At 35.3% G+C, this 23,737-nt stretch overlaps 2 protein-coding genes across 4 annotated transcripts; one reads left to right on the top strand and one right to left on the bottom strand.

Annotated features, from left to right (window-relative positions):
• The first annotated feature begins 854 nt into the window (after positions 1–854).
• Positions 855–13,040, top strand: LOC102809721 (arylsulfatase J-like). 3 transcript variants are annotated; one of them, XM_085497787.1, is made up of 17 exons: positions 855–995; positions 1,257–1,298; positions 2,458–2,569; positions 3,283–3,334; positions 4,547–4,650; positions 5,170–5,285; positions 5,381–5,484; positions 6,859–6,960; positions 7,107–7,170; positions 7,278–7,375; positions 7,460–7,596; positions 7,931–7,995; positions 8,133–8,213; positions 9,097–9,223; positions 9,764–9,819; positions 10,825–10,914; positions 11,065–13,040. In XM_085497787.1, the coding sequence occupies exons 1-17, from the start codon at positions 929–931 to the stop codon at positions 11,232–11,234; spliced, it is 1,587 nt and encodes a 528-aa protein (XP_085353913.1). In that variant the 5' UTR covers positions 855–928; the 3' UTR covers positions 11,235–13,040. The 3 variants fall into 3 exon arrangements, with proteins under 3 accessions (XP_085353913.1, XP_085353914.1, XP_085353915.1); XM_085497788.1 differs by lacking the exon at positions 2,458–2,569 and having other exon boundaries at positions 898–995; XM_085497789.1 differs by lacking the exons at positions 855–995; positions 1,257–1,298 and having other exon boundaries at positions 2,515–2,569; positions 3,213–3,334.
• On the bottom strand, positions 12,911–18,754 carry LOC100367365 (uncharacterized). The gene is made up of 7 exons (XM_006816909.3): positions 18,492–18,754; positions 16,994–17,952; positions 16,380–16,539; positions 15,781–16,014; positions 15,408–15,509; positions 15,075–15,284; positions 12,911–14,694 (listed from the first exon to the last, which is right to left on the bottom strand). The coding sequence occupies exons 2-7, from the start codon at positions 17,912–17,914 to the stop codon at positions 14,411–14,413; spliced, it is 1,911 nt and encodes a 636-aa protein (XP_006816972.3). The 5' UTR covers positions 17,915–17,952; positions 18,492–18,754; the 3' UTR covers positions 12,911–14,410.
• Between the last annotated feature and the right edge of the window lie 4,983 nt (positions 18,755–23,737).

Genomic DNA, 23,737 nt, shown 5'->3' with positions numbered 1-23,737 from the left:
CCATATTTAAATATTGAAACTGATGTCAACTGACTGCATATAATTATAATCCACCAATACACTGTGCGTGTACTGCTCGCCGTACAGAACACAGTGACCCATGTGACCCTTTGTAGCACGAGGAGTGCTCATGATGTAATTTACATAGTATGTTCAGAAGAGCGCCATCTAAGCCACAGTCAGCTAGCGCACGCGTGATAATAACATATATGCGATATTTACTATATAGGGGCCACCATCTTGAATGCAGCATAAAACTAAATAAGAGACAAGTTGTGAAACGCGTTTTTCAGAGTCCTAAAAATCAAGAAAAAATTCGATCCGTTGGGGGTAATATTAAGCCAACTGATAACAAAATTCGGCCGAATTCGTCGTTTTTGTGTGGAAAAATCCCCTAAATACGAACACCTAATTACACGAAGAAGGTAGAACACTTTTCTGGGGCATTTGAAACCAAAAATTGTCATTCCAGCTCAGCAGCCAATTAGCGACGGCCTTACAGTTAGATGACAGTTTCGGTTTCAAACACCCCGGTTTCCGGTCGAAGTACACTATCCCGTTGCAGAGGCGGCGGCACGGGAGTGCAGAGGGGAGGGGGGCAATCGTCCCTTCGAGAACATGTTGGGAGGGGCGTTTCATAGGGTCTAGATTTCAAAATTGTTAAGGGGGAGCATGCCCCGGACCCCCTAGAAACGTCGCGTCCTCGGCGCGAGGGATGGTGTGCAAATCTCGCCCCTCCATACAAAGTTCGTGCCGCCGCCTCTACGTTGTTTCCTGAACGATCATGCGACATATCCGCATTTAATATTCATTTTGATGAAATCGCATTATATCCAAATGTATTTTTAGTTACATTAAAAACGACATACATTATATACCTGTTATATAGCCTGACTTCACGGAACTCATAATTGGGGCAGATTTTGCGATGTCGTATTGCAACATTCATATTGAGTTATTATTGATTATTGGAGTATCATTGCTGGCTGCTACAGGTAATATAAACATTGTTCCATCATAGGCTGACTGTAATGTGTGCCTTCAGCACGCCATTTTGTTTGCATTTGTCTCACGTACATGTACTATATGCACGAAACATTACCTTAAAAATGAATGTTATATCCTAAAATAGAGCATATGGGTAATGACTTCATTCGTGATATTACATTTTTTGCAGCACACGCCATAGTATCAGTTCCATGAACCCACTATTTATTCAAACACAAAATTTCACTTTCAAATAACGTTTGTTGCAGAGAATCCACCACATATCATTTACATCGTGGCCGATGATTTAGGTGAGAAACATTAAAATATAATACGTTCTTACCAGGTTATTTATGCATGAAAGCTGTGCAGTTATCGAATCGCACGACGCGTTACTATACTGCCTGTATATTCTCGTGATAACGTTATTATTATACCTCTATTTTCTGCTTGTGGTATTTGGTAGAAGACCACTCTGCGGGGGGGGGGGGGGGTTAGCATACTTGACGGGAGATAATCACATTCGCTATAGTACATGTGCGAGGCGCATGTCAAAATTTTAGTATATTTCAATGAACTAGCGGCAATACCAACCGTAAACCATTTCCGTTCATGATTAAAGGGCGGCAGTCGTCGCGCCGTGTCCTGTTCGATATGGGACTCATAGCATGAATTTCGAACACGCGCTGCGCGACGACCACCGCGCTTTAAACCAACGCTAAAGCAACGCCGGCTTCAACGGTAGGGAGAGGGGCGGAATTTAGACAGCGCTCGTCACCGCACACAAAATGGGGAAACAATCGAAAACACGGGCGTTGCCTTAGAGGTGCGCCGGTGAAGCCGGCGTTGCTTTAGCGTTGATTTAACGGTAGCGAGCGTTGGTTTAGAGGTGACGCGAGCGTTGGTTCGGCGGGGTTTTAAAGTTGGTTTAGCGGCATACCGCCCGGGCGAAGCTGGCGAAGAAGCGGTGGTTCAGCGTTCAAGATTTCTGCATTGCCCTAGCGGACCCAAGCGTCCACGAACTTGCGTCTAGCAGTGCCAAACTTGACTGGGCGTTGTTAGAGCGGTGGTGAACTTTGCCGGTGCGGAAAATAGGAATATTGTGTGCAGCTCAAAACTTTCGGAGCGGAAGGAGGGTCCATCAGCGGTAGCCGAGCGTATACGGCGTTGCCTTAACGGGGCTAACTTCTGTTAAACGGCGGTGAACGGTAACGAGCGGTGATGACATTTTTTCACCGCTCCAGGAATACTCCAAGAAAGTTTGGGCGGTGTGACCGGGCCTTTAGAACGCGTCCGTAACACTTTTAAATACGCCAGCGCGGCATTTTACGGACGGGCAAATTATGTTGTCAGAAGTATATTAATATTCATTACATCAAAAATGTAATATAACATTTGATGAAATGCGTCTGTCGATTTCATGTTTTGAAATTATATAATTACTCACCACACTGTTCTATGCACTCTTAGGATGGAATGACATATCGTGGCATGATTCATCCATGATCACCCCGAACCTCCAGAACCTTGCAGATGAAAGTGTTATTCTTGAGAATTTTTATGTTCAATCTCTGTGTAGTCCGTATGTAAATCTACATAAGTGGTTACAAAGCTGATGCTCTATAACAATGTTATTGTAACCATATTGCGGTGACGTAGGCGTCATATTACTCGCATATCGTGTTAAAGCGGGAGGATCGTCACTTGCGCACGCGCGGGAATTGAGTCCCAAGCGATGCCGATAACAACACACGCTAAGAACGCAAAGGCTCATGGGTAGACGCATGCGTAGGTAACGAATCCCCCGCTTTAAGCAGCCACGTATACAACCAGCACTATGGCATTCAGAAAAGCAAGCAAGCAGGGAAACATTACAACACAAAAAACATTCACGATATCGTGTACATCTAAATACATCTGATTAATTAAAGTTGATTTTTTGGGTTTTTTTCCTCAAAATATTTATAAACAAAAATGGTTGCCAATTCTGATCAGTGAATATTCTGTAGTCCGTAAAGACCGCCTACAGTTCAGCAAAAAATAGAGAAAACAACCCAGAATACTAACTTACTGGTAGCTCACATGTCACGTACTATAGCATCATAATGGCGTCAAACATCGCGTGGGATTCGACAAATGCGAAAGTATTTTATATTTCCAGATTAAACATTTAAATAAACAAACATCATTCACACAGACAAATTCTACTTCCATCTTCTAAACAGAGTTTCGGGCTCTTCACAAGACAGAGTGAATATTCTGTCAGATATCAACTCAAACTGTTGTTTTTTCAAGGACTCGATCTTCACTGATGACGGGATATTATCCTTCTAATATTGGATCTCAGGTAAACATCAACTTTATTTTTATTTATGAGCACAGCTGTCGTTTTATGTCGTATCTAAATCCACCCAAAGTTTATATACAAGCAAATAAATACAAACACATTAAGAAGCAACCAACACATTGCCATAACATTTTAAATGTGAATAAAAATGAACGATCACGAGCTGAACGTTTTAATATAGACTGGTCCAGTCGTAGCAGTTTTATCTATATGATGATTCCTCAAAGAACGAGCTTGTAGAATCGCCCATGTTGACGTGATAATGTCGTATCGGACCAAGATATTTAAGAAAGAATCATAAAATTGCAGCGACTGGGCCAGTCTAGTTTTAATAGTCAAACATTGATGTTGTTGACAATTTGAAATACTTGCGTGCTGTTTTTTTAGGGGGAGGCAATACTTAAATTGTGATGATCATAGAAATCCTATTCCAGACGACTTTCGGGGCCATTTGGAGAATTCATAGATATGTCGAAAAAAATATTAACTAATCTTTAAGGCGCTGGATATTCCACTGGTCACATAATGTGCAGGGGTGTGGATAGCATGTGGCAGTGAGATGCAAATTGCATATTATAGTTCTTCGCCCCCACCCTAAACTAGGTTCCAATAAACTACCAACGGAAAATACAGTCAGCAGTAACGATGTTTATTTAGTACATGCTTAGCCATAGCACCTTTGTGTTTGACATCAACATTTCATAAACCTGTTTGTAAGAAACATTCTTGTTTACGAAATCTGTTGCTAATAATTTGATATTCCCTTTCCGTGTCGGAAAGAGCAAACACGCCCTTTTTTCTATAAAGGCATCTTTGTGAATACAATTTGCTTGTTTGAATCGTCACAGGATATTAATGTCGTTAAAACTGAGATAACAAATCTATTCAATAAATTAGGATTGCAAAACAAACTATTGTACATATTTTATTGTGTTTTCAGTGCTTATTTTTTTTCATGTATATGACATTGACAATAATAGAACTCCTTTTCGAGAAAAAAAATAATTGGATTATCCTGCTTAGATCTTGCCTAATAAATAAAAAAATAAACGTTCGCTTACAAACGTCGGATAGTGTTTTTTTTCGTAAAATTGATAAGTGGTTTAATAATAACCTGAACGTGAAATTATATTAACTGACTTTTTAAACACAGTAATGTTTTCAAATTGTTCGTTGTCATATTCCGGTTTAACTATCAGTTGTTTCTTGTAGCATAGAGTAATCGACCCCAATCGTCCACATGGTCTGCCTCTTGGTCTTACTACATTACCAGAGAAGCTTAAAGAAACTGGATATATCTCTTATGCTGTAGGAAAGTATGCAAGACTATTATAAATAGCCATTACCGAATAAATAATTGTTTTACTAAGATAGCATATTGAATACAATCCAGCTTCTTGTGTATGTAGCATTGACAACAATGTACTACAATTAAAATTTGTAATAATAATAATAATTTATTCAAATGCCAGGGCCTCCGCCCATCACATCAATGATTATAATACAAAATTAAACAAATACATTACTGTTAGTTCAAAATTAACAGAAAGTTGTCACGGATTTTGAAAGAATTATGCACATACACTGAAAGTTTATATTGTGTTTCCGGGTTTAGTGATTTTAATAGAGCAACACATTTTTGGATGGATAGACTCTGAAACGGCGAGGAATCCAGTCATCTCTACAATGCACATACAATGGACAAAATAGAATAAAATGGAATTCATCCTCAGCCGCCTGACCTTCCTATACTTTGCCAATAAAGACAAATTCTCGGCCGAAATGGAATTGTTGGATTACTTTTATTATATACATACAAATTATGTCCATTTCAGATGGCACTTGGGTTTCTGTAACAAGGACTACTTACCAACATCAAGAGGTTTTGATAAGTTTTTTGGGATATATGGAGGATGCCACTATTATTATAATCACAGCAGCTCCGAACATGGTACTTATTTCTAATTTTAATTATCAAATTCGGTTTCGAGTTTTGTCGTTGTTTTGTGAATATTGAAAATATATCAAATGTTTCTTCCTTTTTAGGAACATATAAACCTGGATTATACAGTGGTATTGATCTCCATGAAGAATCGTCGAACGGTATTTTCAAACTAAAAGGAGCTGAATATGACGGTGTATATACATCCGTAAGTTGTGTTACATTTTGACTGATCTTATTGGAGTTACTGCATTGAACCCACCACTCGGTCAACTGTTTGATTTGCGTACGAGTTCGACTTTATGTTTTACAATAATCGGCATAAATTGTGATTTTTAGATCAACCATTTCAAATATGTTCAATTTCCAAAATCATCAAACGAATGTTCAAATGTACGTATAGCTGCAATCGGTCGGTATGAGGGCGCTAGTATTGTTATATAGCAACATACAAATTGAACTCTCAGTAGGTTTGTACAAATCACACCATATAGGCATTTCACGGATTCAAAATCACTAAAAAATGATTGTTGATAGTAAACACCAGGCAAGTGATATTAACGCAGTCTGAAAACAAATTAGAACGCTCGTGCATTACCATCTACGTTCAGTGTCACATATTATTTTTTTCTTATATTATAGCATTGTATTACATCATTGCACCAAATTATTTCTAATAATATATTCCATTATTGAGCATCTAGGCCCCATACCATAGATATATTTTAATATTGAAATCAAACAATTTTATTTGGACGTCGCCTGTTCGGTTGCGGTGTTCCATCTAGTAGGTGCGCTTCTAGATTCCGCGACTGATGCCACTGTCATGATAGCCGTCCGACTGGGCCGCCCTTATGTGTTATTGTTATTATTGAAGCACAGTCCCTCAATGTATGATGAACTAAGGTTAGCCCGGGGGTCAATTTATCCAAGCAAACTGGGCACACGAAGTGGAAGTATGGAAGGGAAGACCGACGTGACTTGTATTTTCTTGTGTGAATTTACTCCTCGGTGAATGTCACAGTTTGCATAAACAATAAAAAATATTTGTTTTTATTATACAGTCACATGATTTTTGCTTCTGGCGTAGCATAGTGTGATGGCGTTCGCTACAATGCTAATTCACGCCACAGTCACTCACCCACTCGCAATGTAAATGTTTAAAACACGTTCAATATTTGTTGGATTAAAACTAGTTTCTGTCTCATTTTATTTTTCCATTTTGAGACTGAGTTAAAAAATGAATTTCAAAAAAGACGTTTTAAATTATTCAAATTCAAAGGCCATTGACGGTAAAACGTTCACTCTGGAATTTTTTCCAGGTTTTCTGCTTTATAATGACGGCAAACACTGGTATTGACAACGCTACAAAATAATAAAACTAACTCCCTGCAAAACCATAGTGGATTCAAGCACGTGTTGTACTACATATGTCGCACAGAGTGTGCTTTCGTTCATTATGAGCTGGCGGGTCGTCCATCTTTGTTCAAATAATACAGAAGGGTCGTTTATTATCTTAACCTTGACTCAGTTGTGTGCAAAAAAAGACATGCCTATAGTACAAACGTGTTTTTTTTAACAGAATCTGTACCGGAAAAAGATCGCAGAATACATTGCAGAACATGATCCACGAAAACCTATGTTTTTCTACGTCGCACTTCAACAAACTCACTCGCCAGTTATGGTATGTCACCAATATTAGTGTTTAACCACCTTAAGCAAATTAAAGAATATTTACATATTTTGAATTGGTATAAATTTGGTGTAAAGATTTATTGTCACATACGGCTCATATTTAAAATAATTGATTCGCTTTTGTAATGTTGTAAGGTGGAGAGTGAATGGTCAAATCTGTATCCAAATGTTCCTGATTTAGTTCGTCGCAATTACTCAGGTAGCTAAAAATCAAGTTATATTATTTAAATGAACTTCTTTTTTACTGTTTACCAAAAAATGTTTATACAATGTTTATATTCTGAATACAATTTCAATTCATTTCAGGACAAGTGACTTTGATGGATACAATGGTTGGGGAAGTTGTTAACAAACTAAAAGAGATGGAGATGTATGAAGATTCTCTCATTATTTTCCATTCAGATGTAAGTGTCAGATTATCAACATTCGACCTGCTCGCATGATTTAATATAAGACAATTTTATAGTTAAATTTGTGTTTTGTTTCAGAATGGTGGCGATGTAAAAACATATGCCAGTAACTGGCCTTTGCGAGGAGATAAAGGTACCTACTTCGAGGGAGGAATAAAAGCAATTGCTTTAATTCACGGCAAAGGTATACGTAAAACGGGATACGTTAACAAAGGGTGCGTAGACTATACTGAACTTTCATGTAAGTCTTCCATGTATTGTCACATGCAACTTTTTCCCCACTTATGACGATATGATGATAAAAATCAACCAGTTGTATTCCTACTTCGAGGGAGGAATAAAAGCAATTGCTTTGATTCACGGCAAAGGTATACGTAAAACGGGATACGTTACCAAAGGGTGCGTAGACTATACTGAACTTTCATGTAAGTCTTCCATGTATTGTCACATGCAACTTTTTCCCCACTTATGACGATATGATGATAAAAATCAACCAGTTGTATTGGATCAGTGACAATAACTATATTGACAAGAAATGTTGCTTTACAGATTGTTTCATGTAAGTGACATGTTTCCCACCTTGATTGAGTCTGTGGCTGGAGGCCAAATCGCAGGTACGTCGAACAAAATGGTTGCATGCGTAATAACGCCTTGATTTAAAATAGAGTAGAGATTTAAATAAACGCAATTGTCATCTTGTTTAATCTAATGTATACATTCTACACTGACTTCCTACATAAACTACCTGAAGATGAACAGAAAATCAGTGGGAGTCTTTACACGAAGCATAACATGACAAGAAAGTTCAATAACCCGGAAACGTGCAACCCAAGTAAGTGTTTGAATTTTATCCATTGTAATGCTCATATATACCTCAATTATGTGTATGTGGATTTATCAGTTTCTGAATTCATCATATAGTGTTTTTTGAAACTATTATACATTACGGTCTTAACTCTAGATTTAGATTGAGTTCAATGTTATTACCTTTTGCATAATTGGAAACATTATCTGTCGTGTTGAACTTAGTGATAAAACAGGAATTCTCTAAAATATCACTGGTTTATTATTTGTTGCCATGGTATGACAGATACATGATGGAAGTACGATACATAAATTATTTTTTTGTGGATTGTAAGTGTAAAGTTTATGATTATTTAATGTATATAGCCAGATTGCCATTATTTGCACTAGGTCTCAAGGAACGTTTATTAAACCATCTCCACACCAATGTATAATCTTGCAAGATCCAGTTCAGTGAGTGTCTACCACAGTGCACCCAAATTGATGTCCATATACAACGACTACTCTGATTGGGTGTATGTTTTACAGACACTTTCAATCATACCCAATCACACTCAGCTCAATCATCGGTATATGTTTTTTATAAAATTTTCAGTCAAAATCGAACATGCAATAGTACCACAACACAATACTATTGCCCGTTTATTGACTAATACGATATGGTGTCGTGATAGTCGTGCATCCACCACATGTGTTCCAACGTCTGTTGCCATAACGATTGTTGTACAAACATGCATTCTGAGCTGCGTCAACTTTAAAGGGCTGCAGTCATCGTGCCGCGCCCTGTTCGATATGGGTCTCATAGCGACGTATACAACGCGTGTAAAATACATTGTTTATTTACATGAAACTCGAACACGCGCTACGCGACGACCACCACGCTTCAAATCACTCATTCTAACTTTTGTCAGGTGTTCCCAAGCTGGATGGTTATAACATATGGCAATCCCTATCGGAAGGTTCAGAATCTCCCAGGAACGAAATTTTGTTAGCGATGGACGAAGACTTTCCGGATAGAGCAAATGTTTCATCCATAAGGTAACGTTGCATTGAAGAATGTATATTTATATAATTCATAATATAGTAGATATACAATGAGTGAACTTACATTTTCAGTTTTATTAAACGAGTATGATATTGTAACGAATTTGAAATCCCGTTTACCCATAATATGTTTGTTTCATAGGTTTTAATTGCTAAAACAAGTGTTCGCAATTTTACCCACGTGTAGTGGCAATTTTTCATGAATTGTGAAAAGACCATGGTTCGATGGACCCCAAATTAGGAATTGTGTTACCAAAAATCTTAATTACAGTGATAGATTGAAAATAGCTATATTTCCACATCGCAATGGGTTGAACCGTGTCAGAAATATATAGGATATATATATATATATCCGATAAACAGGATTTGCGACCCAACAATGTCAGATTTATTACACAGGCGTGATTTTTTCTCTTGTGTCTAGAAATGTGAAATGTGATTAACATTCAAGTTCGCTACATTTGTTCAAATTTTCACGTACGTTTAGTGTGATTCGTACGATGATTTAAATTTTATTTTTTTTTGTAATTTTAGGTACAACATTTGGAAATTAATTGTAGGTTATCCTAGCCCTAAAATTGTTAACACACGTAAGTGATATAATGGATTGTTTTATATAATGGTAAAGTTGTTGGTACTGGGTGTATTTATATTGAATTGTTTATGCGATGGGAACACTTTTCTGTTACATTGAGACCGATTTTGCTATCACACTTAAAAAAGGTGAGTCTGCAAACAAGTCTGGCTTTCCGATCTGTTTGCTTCACATTGAAAACTGAGGGCAGTGAACAAGTCTGGATATCTGTAAAGTTAGACTATCTAGTAAAAAGAATTAATGTATCGCTGATTTTAAACGAAGAGGGAACAAATATAACTATATAGAAGTCGAACCCGATTGTAGGTGAACTTTGTGGATTTGAATTTTTTTTTCTCTTTCATGAAAATTCTTTAATTTGTTTGCGACTTAATTGATTAATTGCAAAACTGATGACGCAAAATTATATTTTTAAATAGTAAAGAACGTCGCTATTTTACAAGCAGTCAAATAATATGTGTTGTTTGTGTCTTCCTCGTCAGAGAAAGAATTGCTTAGATGAGCTTTTAAAAAAATCCCTATTGCCATACGCTACTGTAGGTCGGATCTTTTTAATGACTATTTCATAACAATCATGCAAATTAGGTGTAACATTTTCAGACAGGCTTAATAAGTCACGCCAGACAGTGTCCATTGTCTGAACGATGTATGTAGAAGAGAACACGGATCAACGAATCAAATAGTTATAAAATTATGAAATACCTATTGTGATACAGTCAGTATGGAATTTCAATTCATTGGTCGGTGGTATCCCACAAAGTGACTGAGTGTAAAACACTTATGGAGCGAAAAATCGGTGGATTGTGAAATAGCGAAAAACTGTTTCATCGAGGATATGAGTTACATCATTATCATTAAATTCGAGGATGTTATCAGCTTACCTCAAACACAGGAATTTACATATACGTATAAGTATACTAGTGTAGTTGACTAGCACAGTGCATATTGTATTGTGGTGCTAAGTTTGTTTCATTGTAATAACAATGTTTTTGTATCACAGTGGGTTGGTATGAAACTCCAGATAACGGTTTTAGTGAAATACCAGCCCCAGAGCCGAACGGAACAGACATATATCTCTTTAATCTGGATGGTAAGGGTCATAACTTTTATACACGAAGAATACATAATATATTCACTGCCAAGGTAGTATTTGTCATTTATGCGTGGTTACTGTGATAAATAAGAACACTTGTTTATAAATATTGTAATGTTTTGCTTTTATGTAATGTTTTGCTTTCAGCTGATCCATATGAAGAAGTAAATATTGCAGCAAGCCATCCTATAATTGTAAAGCAGCTCATGGACAAACTTGACAAATACCGCAAGACTGCTTGGACATTCTTTCCACCGGCAGACCCAGCTTGCAATCCTGTTAATTTTGAGGGATTCTGGTCTCCGGGTTGGTGCTAACAATGGAATTAAATCAGTTCAATGGTTCTAATAACTCATAACATATATGTTTATTGTGTCACAATCAATTTGACTAAGATTTTTAAATTATTGCATAATTTTACACATCCAGAGAATTAGCATTTTTCCAACATTTACATAAAATAACGAACAAATGCGACTGTATTTTGAAGGCGTGATTGGAGTAATGTATTGTCTGAGTTTTGTCATGGTTTTTGTGTCCATCACTGAAGCTGCATGGGTTGATATCTAATACACTGCGCCATCTAGCGACAAATCACAGCTGTGACGTAAATGGGTGTGAAAAGGCCGTTTACATCAACAATATTGTTTACATTAATTACATGTGAATTTTCATTTATATTTGGCACATACATGGAATACATGTCCATATCAGTTTGTTTTATAATCAGATCAAAGATAGTTGACTGTCAGGTATCTTGTATACTTTGTCTTGTGTTTTTTTTTGTTAAATTCGGTACATACATTGCACATGTTAAGATTCATTTCGCGATCGCATAAAAATGGCCGACTGGCACCCATTTTGTTTTATTGAAAATAAATTATTTGTACTATTTTTGTCACATACATCACACACGTCTAAGTCTATTTATAGGATTATCTTCCAAAAGTTGTATTAAGTATTCATAGTAAAAAAAAACATTCGAAATACAAACAAATGTACATAGATCATTTAGAATAGTCTGGTTGCATTCATGAATGGCAGGATTTCCTCCAAGGATGCATATTAGTTCAGACAACAGATTACCACTATGGGTGTGAGTAAACTTTAACTGACACCCAAAATTATATATTCACAAACATATATTGTATGTTAGTCATTTGATACACGTTCATGTTTGAACTATGCTTCGTTCTCATTAAATTGGCAAGTGCAATAATGTTCTTATCTAACATTGTTAGAAAGAGTGTCGTTGGGTAACGCCGTAAGAAATAATCTGGCACACGTTTATAATACTGGAGACATGCACTTTACTTGAGTTTAGATATAAAAATGCCTAAATATCAGACTTCAGTTGTCTTGCTTTTCGATCATATTACTTTATTTTCCGTATTAATAACATTTCCCCTAATTGCAATGGGAACTGTGTCATTAACAATGACCTGTCTAAATAAGAAACAACTAACACAACAAAACAAAATTATAATCGTTTTGGACTACATTACTTTCAAACATTTATTACCATTTGACGTTATTAATGTGCCTCGTCGCTAAAAAGCGCAATGTCTATTGGGAGGCGAGCATACATCTGTATTACTAACAATCTGTTTATAGTATTTCATATTTGTATATCATATCATTTGAATCGATTAACTGATTGTAAACAGAGTTATAATTTATTATTTACATTTGTATGTATCACCTTTTCAATATACAGTTTAATATTATATTGAGCGGTGGTAATATATATTGCATTTCCTGTATTTTAACATCGTTAATACAAGAGATATAGTTGCATTGGCCAAGTGTGGTCAGTTACCAGTTACACAATCATATATATCTTTAAAGGTGAAGTTTTTTCTATTGTTATGTACGAAATCTGGAGCCTCAATGAGGAAATACTTTATACCGGTTTTATTGATATAATCTTAAACTTGTTTGTAATGCTTCCAATCCTGCTGACAAAAAGAAACTGGGTCAACACACCTTGGGGTCGCGTCGTTACATAATTATTTTAATACTGGCTTCGTATTCTCCGTATGTGTATGACTTTGGTGTTGCATGAATTAAGGCGTATGTTGTGAGGAAATTAATACATGACAGATCATGTTATTCCATTTGAAGTATAGTTTGTGTAGTTGTGTATGTTTAAAAATGCGGTGGTCGTCGCGCCACGCATACGCGAGATACACAGTCAGCTGGCGAACACGTGATATTAAAATAAATACGATATTTACTATATGGGGCTGCCATCTTGAATGCAGCATAAAACTAAATAAGAGACAAGTTGTGAAACGCGTTTTTCAGATTCCTACAAGTCAGATAAAAAATGCCAATCTTTCGCAGAAATACGATCCGTTGGGGTAATATTAAGCCAACCGATGACAAAATTCGACCGAATTCGGCGTTTTTGTGGGGGAAAATCGCTTGCATACGAACATCTAAATTACACGAACAATCTAGAACACTAAGCCGGGGTATTTGAAACCGAAATTGCCATATAACTGTAAGGCCGTCGCTAATTGGCTGCTGAGCTGGAATGACGATTTTTGGTTTCAAATACCCCAGAAAAGTGTTCTATGTTCTTCGTGGAATTAGGTGTTGGTATTTAAGGTAGAAGCCTAGTCATAATTTTTGACAAAATTGGTCATAAATCGCATGACAATGTTCATTAGTTTATTATGTACAATCATGAAGTTAATGTCTCATGGTACAATGAAATAGCATTATTTTGTGTTACAGTTTGTGCTTTTCGAAAAATGCGTCCTAATATTTCTTGAAAATTGCTATTTTTAGAACATTTCTATAGAACACAATGTTAAAGAAAAACTGCATTTTTTGACACTTTTTAAAACCTAGATTTTTTAAATAATTCAGAACAACAAAAAGTACTCCATCATTAACAATATATGATTTTTTCAGCCGATGTCAACAGGCTAGATTTTGAGATATTGCATAATATCTCTGCCATAGAAACCTGTGGTAAAAGCGTTATAATAGTGTCAAAATGGCGATTTTCCACTAAAATAAAACCATCAATTTCTCGAAAAAAAGGCTGCTGACACCCAACTTTTTTTAGGTCAATATCCTTATATTGCCTTGGAGTACAATTTATTGCAAAATGAATAAATTCTGGGTTTTTTAATTTATGGGTAGGCTTCTACCTTAAGGGATTTTTCCACACAAAAACGCCGTGCAGCGTGCGTTCTCGAATTCCATATTAACAAACACATCATTTTACACGCGTTGTATACGTAACATGGTACCAAGAACGAGCACGAGTCGGCGCTACGACATTGACGCTTTAAACGTCCCGGGGCCGTTTGAGTACCCGGTAATTGGGTGGAAGACGAGCAGAGTTGTGTAGAAAGCGACTTTGTACCAAACATAAGCGGCAATTCAAGTCACACACAGTATATGCTTACTCTTATGATTAACATTGTATTTACACCGCGAGTTTTTTCAGTGCTTTACTTCCTATGTTAGCAGCTATTTACAGTTCTTCGATGGCGGCTGTAAATGTCACGATATCATACATATCACGAATTCCCAGTTTTTTGTCCAATGATCCATAGAAAAACTCTGGGGCTTTGATTGAAAGTGTTTTCATAGTCAATAGTTTGTAGCCGTCGTATTTTGCAAACTTCGGTGTTAAGTGTCCCAGTTCATAGTCTCTTAGCCAATTTTTGACGTCATCGTTGTTCCATGATTTCACGTCATTTGGTTTCGTCGATGGGCCAATGTTTATACTCGATGGTGCAGCATTGGTATTAAATTCTGAAACAAATTAGTAATAATTTACACAGATTACTAAACACTGTTGACATTCTTTGACACTGCTGGCTTTCATTTCTTTTTAGGATTTAATACTAAAAATCCAAATACAGACACAGCGCAGACAATAGGTACTGCCATGTCTTGTCAATAACACCGACCATTCAAGGTATACGTTCAGTGATCACAATGTTCGCATTCGACGTTACCCGAAAAAACATTGTCGTGAGGCTTGAATTAACTAGAAAAACGGAACAAACTAGAATTGTTTTCTCGGCATGATATTCGGCATTCCCATAAGTTAAGACGATTATATATATACAGTAATACGTGTAAAATGTTCATCTTGTACTGTAAAATTCACAATATTGAGTGAAACAAACCTTGTTTTGCTACTGCTAGCTCATCTCGTTTTCCTTGATCACCGAGTGCCTTGACTAAATCAGGAAAATTTTCCTCCAATCTGTTCTCCGTGCTAAAGTCGTAATACAGTTTAGTACCAAGCATGATTCCCAACCATCCATCAGGCTGGTATCCGGATTGTACTTTAAGAGGTATGAATGGTTTTTCAAGTTTGTAAGTGTACTCAGCCTCTGTAGAGATGTATATCAAATGATAGTGTTAGTTAATTAGCAGTATTTAATTAATGCTATTGTTAATTATTATTGCAAATACCGTGTTATTTAACAGAAATTATCATTGATGCTAAACCTTACCTGATCTGCACGAATTACTAAACTTATATTTTTCTGACATGCATATGAGAACAACGTCGGCTCCCTGGACAGCGTTGGCCATTGCTTCTAAGGTCGAACCACCTGTAGATTAAAACATAGCATTAATAACATTAATAATAATCGATTTACGATTTCATTATGATAAAATCGATTTTTTTCTCAGTAATGAATCTATCGAACAAGTCATGCCCTTCAGCCTCTAAACGTGTCTGTGTCATCGATATTGCGTAGATGTGAGACGGACAGATCAAACAATATTGATTAAACTTATATACTGACATGGAAGCGCTTCGCTACAAGAGGATGCGTTTTATAGAAAAGATTCTTTCTTTTTATTTTCTCCCTAACTCACCCATTTTCTCTATATCCATCCATACATTATACCCTTTTGATTTGAGTTTATCTTTCAATTTTATCATTCTTTTCTGAACATCCCAGTTGTAACTTATCATAATGTGTCCCTGGCGACTTTTGTCGCTTTCATCTAATGGTTTTTCCCCTTTAGTCGTTTCTCCCAATTCCCATAATGCACCATCACACGCTTCACGAACTCCGCGATGCGCTGATTTCTGGAGTTTTGAAAGAGCTGAAATGGAGAAATAAATTAAACTCATTAAATAAATAAATAAATAAATAAATAAATAAATAAATAAATAAATAAATAAATAAATAAATAAATAAATAAAAATATTATGTGAATGCACATGTGTTCACATTCAATGTCAAATAAATTCACCATGGCAGTTTGTTCGCAGGGCGATTGATATATCATTTGACGAATTATTGAGTAGAAATAGTTCCCGATATTCTCTGAATAACTTGCAGATTACCCCCCCCCCCCTCCTCCGATGCTTTATTACAGCATAACAAAACACTATATATCCCACTGAAACTGACGTCGTGGAAGTACTCATTGCCCTTGGAATGTAGACAGGAGTAGAATAAACATACCGTCAACTACACCTGGATACTTCCGTATTTTATCAACATTTTCTTTCTTAAAGGCGAGAGTCCACAGTGCACAAGCAGCTAGACGTTGTTCGTCGTGTGTACAGTCAGATTGTAATAGTTTATACAGAGGCGGCAGTATACCTTGCTCCACTAATTTCATCTAAAAAGTACAAAGTTGACAATTAGCCGGGGTTAGAACAACAGAAACGCGTGTGTGAGGGAGGAACTATGGCAGAATTTGGAGAAATAGCACAGACAAAACAACCAAAAGACTTGCAGAGATCAATACAACAAATTGAGCTGATAAATTTAGCACAAGAACTGAGAAAAAACTATTTTGCTACTATTTTTTCTGCCACCCCGGGTTTCTAACTGCCCACCTCTTTATACTGACGCAGTGGCGGATCCAGCAAAATGTATTGGGGGCCAAGCTTCGCTTAAAATTACGGAGCGTAAATCGCAGAGAAGCTATGCGTAATCCAGATGATATGAATCGTCATGCGTTTGGGGGGGGGGGTATGCCCCACAGTATTGTGTACATTGTGATATAAATCTGATTAATATTGATACTATATGCTGTCCATACAATGGATACAGAATAATAGATGGTTTACCTTGTTGGAGTCATTGACTGCTAACTTTGTCATGCCAGCGACCAGCTCTGTTGTGTGAAACCCGTTATGGACCGTCTCCCGATGATCTGTGGCTTCTACTGCGGACTCCAACATGTCGACAAAGAACTGAATGTTTTCATTTCCAGTATTTATCTTATCGTTCTCCTTTTCGTTCACGATGTAAGACAGCGACAACAGTGCATACGATCTGTACAATATCTTCTCCAATGCAAGGTAGTGCTGTAGAAGTTTCACGGCACCCGCATCGCGTGCGTAATGGCGGTTGCCATCGTAATTACGTACGATGTTGTGCGTTGTTGCTAGGAGGCTGCCCAAGTAACGATCCGTCAGTTCATGTGTACTTGTAGATGTTGAGTACGCCTTGAAGGCTTTTAGATCTTCAACTATGATGGCAATAATTCCAGCTTTGCCAACCTCTTTACACATTTTCGGCGAGGCATCACATGTATTCCAGAGTACAGACGTCGCACAGTAGCATGAATAGAGGGCCATAATATCGCTATTTTTCTCCCAGTTAAATATATTATTACGTTTGTGCAGTTGATCTATTATATGGATGTACAACGACGGATATCGGTCTGCCAAGTAATCGGCTAACTGTTTTGTTTTCTTGCCTTCAGTTTTCGGATTGTAAAACATCGATAACCGTAACAAATAACTTTCCATGATTTCTTGAGTTGCATAGTCGGTCTGATTTTCTAAAAAATCAAGCATGGAATTGATGGTGGCCTGATCTTCGACGATTAGGCTATAGTCACTATCGTCTTTTTCTGCAAAGACCTTATCTTCTTTCTCAAAAATTACTGAGTTTGTCAAATTTGTTGTTGAATTATCTGTACGACTGTGTGTGCTCACACCATGAGTGGTGATATTCCTGGTTGAACTCGGTGCACATCCCATTTTAACGCACTGCCTTATGGGTCATCAAAGTCGCATCTCTAACGGCAAATTACAGTTTCAAAAAGCAAACATTAGAAGTGAACACAGATTTGAAAACTTTTAAAGAAGATACACACGTATTTTAGGAAAACAGGTCTGGGTTTCGTCTCATTTCAGTGATGTTGTAATACATTTATTATGAAATGTGGAAATTTCCAACCACCTCGGGGGGGGGGGGGGGGGCTGGATATACGTATGCGCCAAAGCTACTTTCTGTGGGTATTATCTTGCAACAGCAACACATTTCAAATGATAAACATTTTCACTGCGTGTTGTTGAACTTCAATAACATCTTGTCACATTTGGTGTGTGTGTGAGCAATTTTCCATCTGCTGCCCAGCCAGATAACGATATACTCTCCGGGACATAACATAGTCACCTTTTATCTAATACGGCTGTTAAAGAAACAAATGGCGTCTATATGTTGCTTACCCCCCCCCCCTCGAATGTGCATTCAAACGCTTGACTACTTCAAAATGTCGGCAATATAAGTTAGAGTGAACACCGCCTGAAATCAGTCAACTGAGTCTGAACTTACCTGATTACTTACTCTCTCCCTTATATCTGAAAGATACTCACATCGTTTCCATGACAACCGAGCAACATTAACACTCAAACATGTAACTAATTTATCCTATATCATGTATGAGTACAGAAACATACGTGTATCTACGATCGCGTGCTGTCAACATGGCCGTCGTTGCGCACTAGCAAATGTATTGACACTCGATTTCTTTTGTTATTCTAACAATACACGGGAACAACGACTCTCTTGTAAGGTTGTCAATGCACTGGTGTCAAAAGTCACGCAACAACAAGAAATGTATAGACGATTGGTCGATATCGCAAGTAATACGTAAAAAGACAAAACTTTAGAGCGCAGATGTACTGACACCATAGCAACCGTCAGAATGTCAAGTTATCAATTGTCAATATTTGTATTTTTTTACATGCAACTCTCTGGCATAGAACCTAGCAGTTTTCTTTAAAAAAATATGGGCCAAATACAACGCAACAAATACTACATTGTGCATTTTAAAAACTAATAATAATAAAATAATTCAAGAAAATAAAATATATATGAGATGTTTTAGACGTAATATGAACAGATGATAACGAGCCTGTGTGTAATAATTGGTCAATACCACAATCATAATATGTGTAATAATTAGTCAATGCCACAGTCATATTATGTGTAATAATTGGTCAATACCACAGTCATATTATGTGTAATAATTAATCAATACCACAGTCATATTATGTGTTATGATTGGTCAATACCACAGTCATATTATGTGTAATAATTGGTCAATACCACAGTCATATTATGTGTAATAATTAGTCAAAACCACAGTCATATTATGTGTAATAATTGGTCAATATCACAGTCATATTATGTGTAATAATTGGTCAATATCACAGTCATATTATGTGTAATAATTGGTCAATGCCACAGTCATATTATGTGTAATAATTAGTCAATACCACAGTCATATTATGTGTAATAATTGGTCAATATCACAGTCATATTATGTGTAATAATTGGTCAATATCACAGTCATATTATGTGTAATAATTGGTCAATGCCACAGTCATATTATGTGTAATAATTAGTCAATACCACAGTCATAATATGTGTAATAATTGGTCAATACCACAGTCATAATATGTGTAATAATTGGTCAATACCACAGTCATATTATGTGTAATAATTAGTCAATGCCACAGTCATATTATGTGTAATAATTAGTCAATACCACAGTCATAATATGTGTAATAATTGGTCAATACCACAGTCATATTATGTGTAATAATTAGTCAATACCACAGTCATAATATGTGTAATAATTAGTCAATACCACAGTCATATTATGTGTAATAATTGGTCAATGCCACAATCATATTATGTGTAATAGTTAGTCAATACCACAGTCATATTATGTGTAATAATTGGTCAATACCACAGTCATATTATGTGTAATAATTAGTCAATACCACAGTCATATTATGTGTAATAATTGGTCAATACCACAGTCATATTATGTGTAATAATTGGTCAATACCACAGTCATATTATGTGTAATAATTAGTCAATACCACAGTCATATTATGTGTAATAATTGGTCAATACCACAGTCATATTATGTGTAATAATTGGTCAATACCACAGTCATATTATGTGTAATAATTGGTCAATACCACAGTCATAATATGTGTAATAATTAGTCAATGCCACAGTCATATTATGTGTAATAATTAGTCAATACCACAGTCATATTATGTGTAATAATTGGTCAATACCACAGTCATATTATGTGTAATAATTGGTCAATACCACAGTCATAATATGTGTAATAATTAGTCAATGCCACAGTCATATTATGTGTAATAATTAGTCAATACCACAGTCATATTATGTGTAATAATTGGTCAATACCACAGTCATATTATGTGTAATAATTGGTCAATACCACAGTCATATTATGTGTAATAATTGGTCAATACCACAGTCATATTATGTGTAATAATTAATCAATACCACAGTCATATTATGTGTTATGATTGGTCAATACAACAGTCATATTATGTGTAATAATTGGTCAATACCACAGTCATATTATGTGTTATGATTGGTCAATACAACAGTCATATTATGTGTAATAATTGGTCAATACCACAGTCATATTATGTGTAATAATTAGTCAATACCACAGTCATATTATGTGTAATAATTGGTCAATACCACAGTCATATTATGTGTAATAATTGGTCAATACCACAATCATAATATGTGTAATAATTAGTCAATACCACAGTCATATTATGTGTAATAATTGGTCAATACCACAGTCATATTATGTGTAATAATTAATCAATACCACAGTCATATTATGTGTTATGATTGGTCAATACAACAGTCATATTATGTGTAATAATTAATCAATACCACAGTCATATTATGTGTAATAATTAGTCAATACCACAGTCATATTATGTGTAATAATTGGTCAATATCACAGTCATATTATGTGTAATAATTAGTCAATACCACAGTCATATTATGTGTAATAATTAGTCAATACCACAGTCATATTATGTGTAATAATTGGTCAATACCACAATCATAATATGTGTAATAATTAGTCAATGCCACAGTCATATTATGTGTAATAATTGGTCAATACCACAATCATAATATGTGTAATAATTAGTCAATGCCACAGTCATATTATGTGTAATAATTGGTCAATACCACAGTCATATTATGTGTAATAATTAATCAATACCACAGTCATATTATGTGTAATAATTAATCAATACCACAGTCATATTATGTGTTATGATTGGTCAATACAACAGTCATATTATGTGTAATAATTGGTCAATACCACAGTCATATTATGTGTAATAATTAGTCAATACCACAGTCATATTATGTGTAATAATTGGTCAATATCACAGTCATATTATGTGTAATAATTGGTCAATATCACAGTCATATTATGTGTAATAATTAGTCAATACCACAGTCATATTATGTGTAATAATTGGTCAATACCACAATCATAATATGTGTAATAATTAGTCAATGCCACAGTCATATTATGTGTAATAATTGGTCAATACCACAGTCATATTATGTGTAATAATTAATCAATACCACAGTCATATTATGTGTTATGATTGGTCAATACAACAGTCATATTATGTGTAATAATTAGTCAAAACCACAGTCATATTATGTGTAATAATTGGTCAATATCACAGTCATATTATGTGTAATAATTGGTCAATACCACAGTCATATTATGTGTAATAATTAGTCAAAACCACAGTCATATTATGTGTAATAATTGGTCAATACCACAGTCATATTATGTGTAATAATTGGTCAATACCACAGTCATATTATGTGTAATAATTGGTCAATACCACAGTCATATTATGTGTAATGATTGGTCAATATCACAGTCATATTATGTGTAATAATTGGTCAATACCACAGTCATATTATGTGTAATAATTGGTCAATACCACAGTCATATTCTGTGTAATAATTGGTCAATATCACAGTCATATTATGTGTAATAATTAGTCAATACCTCAGTGTCATAATTTGTCAATACCACAGTCATATTATGTGTAATAATTGGTCAATACCACAGTCATATTATGTGTAATAATTGGTCAATACCACAGTCATATTATGTGTAATGATTGGTCAATATCACAGTCATATTATGTGTAATAATTGGTCAATACCACAGTCATATTATGTGTAATAATTGGTCAATACCACAGTCATATTCTGTGTAATAATTGGTCAATATCACAGTCATATTATGTGTAATAATTAGTCAATACCTCAGTGTCATAATTGGTCAATACCACAGTCATATTATGTGTAATAATTGGTCAATACCACAGTCATATTATGTGTAATAATTAGTCAATACCACAGTCATATTATGTGTAATGATTGGTTAATACCACAGTCATATTATGCGTAATAATTGGTCAATACCACAGTCATATTATGTGTAATGATTGGTTAATACCACAGTCATATTATGCGTAATAATTGGTCAATACCACAGTCATATTATGTGTAATGATTGGTTAATACCACAGTCCTATTAGGTGTAATAATTGGTCAATACCACAGTCATATTATGATTGGTTAATACCACAGTCATATTATGCGTAATAATTGGTCAATACCACAGTCATATTATGTGTAATGATTGGTTAATACCACAGTCATATTATGTGTAATAATTAGTCAATACCACAGTCATATTATGTGTAATAATTTGTCAATGCCACAATCATATTATGTGTAATAATTAGTCAATACCACAGTCATATTATGTGTAATAATTGGTCAATACCACAGTCATATTATGTGTAATAATTAGTCAATACCACAGTCATATTATGTGTAATAATTGGTCAATGCCACAATCATATTATGTGTAATAATTAGTCAATACCACTGTCATATTATATGTAATAGTTAGTCAATACCACAGTCATATTATGTGTAATAATTGGTCAATACCACAGTCATATTATGTGTAATAATTGGTCAATACCACAGTCATATTATGTGTAAAGATTGGTCAATACCACAGTCATATTATGTGTAATAATTGGTCAATACCACAGTCATATTATGTGTAATAATTGGTCAATACCACAGTCATATTATGTGTAATAATTGGTCAATACCACAGTCATATTATGTGTAATAATTGGTCAATACCACAGTCATATTATGTGTAATAATTGGTCAATACCACAGTCATATTATGTGTAATAATTGGTCAATACCACAGTCATATTATGTGTAATAATTGGTCAATATCACAGTCATATTATGTGTAATAATTGGTCAATACCACAGTCATAGTATGTGTAATAATTGGTCAATACCACAGTCATATTCTGTGTAATAATTGGTCAATATCACAGTCATATTATGTGTAATAATTAGTCAATACCTCAGTGTCATAATTGGTCAATACCACAGTCATATTATGTGTAATAATTGGTCAATACCACAGTCATATTATGTGTAATAATTAGTCAATACCACAGTCATATTATGTGTAATGATTGGTTAATACCACAGTCATATTATGCGTAATAATTGGTCAATACCACAGTCATATTATGTGTAATGATTGGTTAATACCACAGTCATATTATGCGTAATAATTGGTCAATACCACAGTCATATCATGTGTAATGATTGGTTAATACCACAGTCCTATTAGGTGT

Source organism: Saccoglossus kowalevskii, chromosome 4, assembly GCF_978046115.1.
Source record: "Saccoglossus kowalevskii chromosome 4, keSacKowa6.1, whole genome shotgun sequence".
Taxonomy (NCBI): domain Eukaryota; kingdom Metazoa; phylum Hemichordata; class Enteropneusta; family Harrimaniidae; genus Saccoglossus; species Saccoglossus kowalevskii.
The sequence above is the reverse complement of the archived record's forward strand: the minus strand, read 5'-3'. Positions and strand labels throughout refer to the sequence as shown.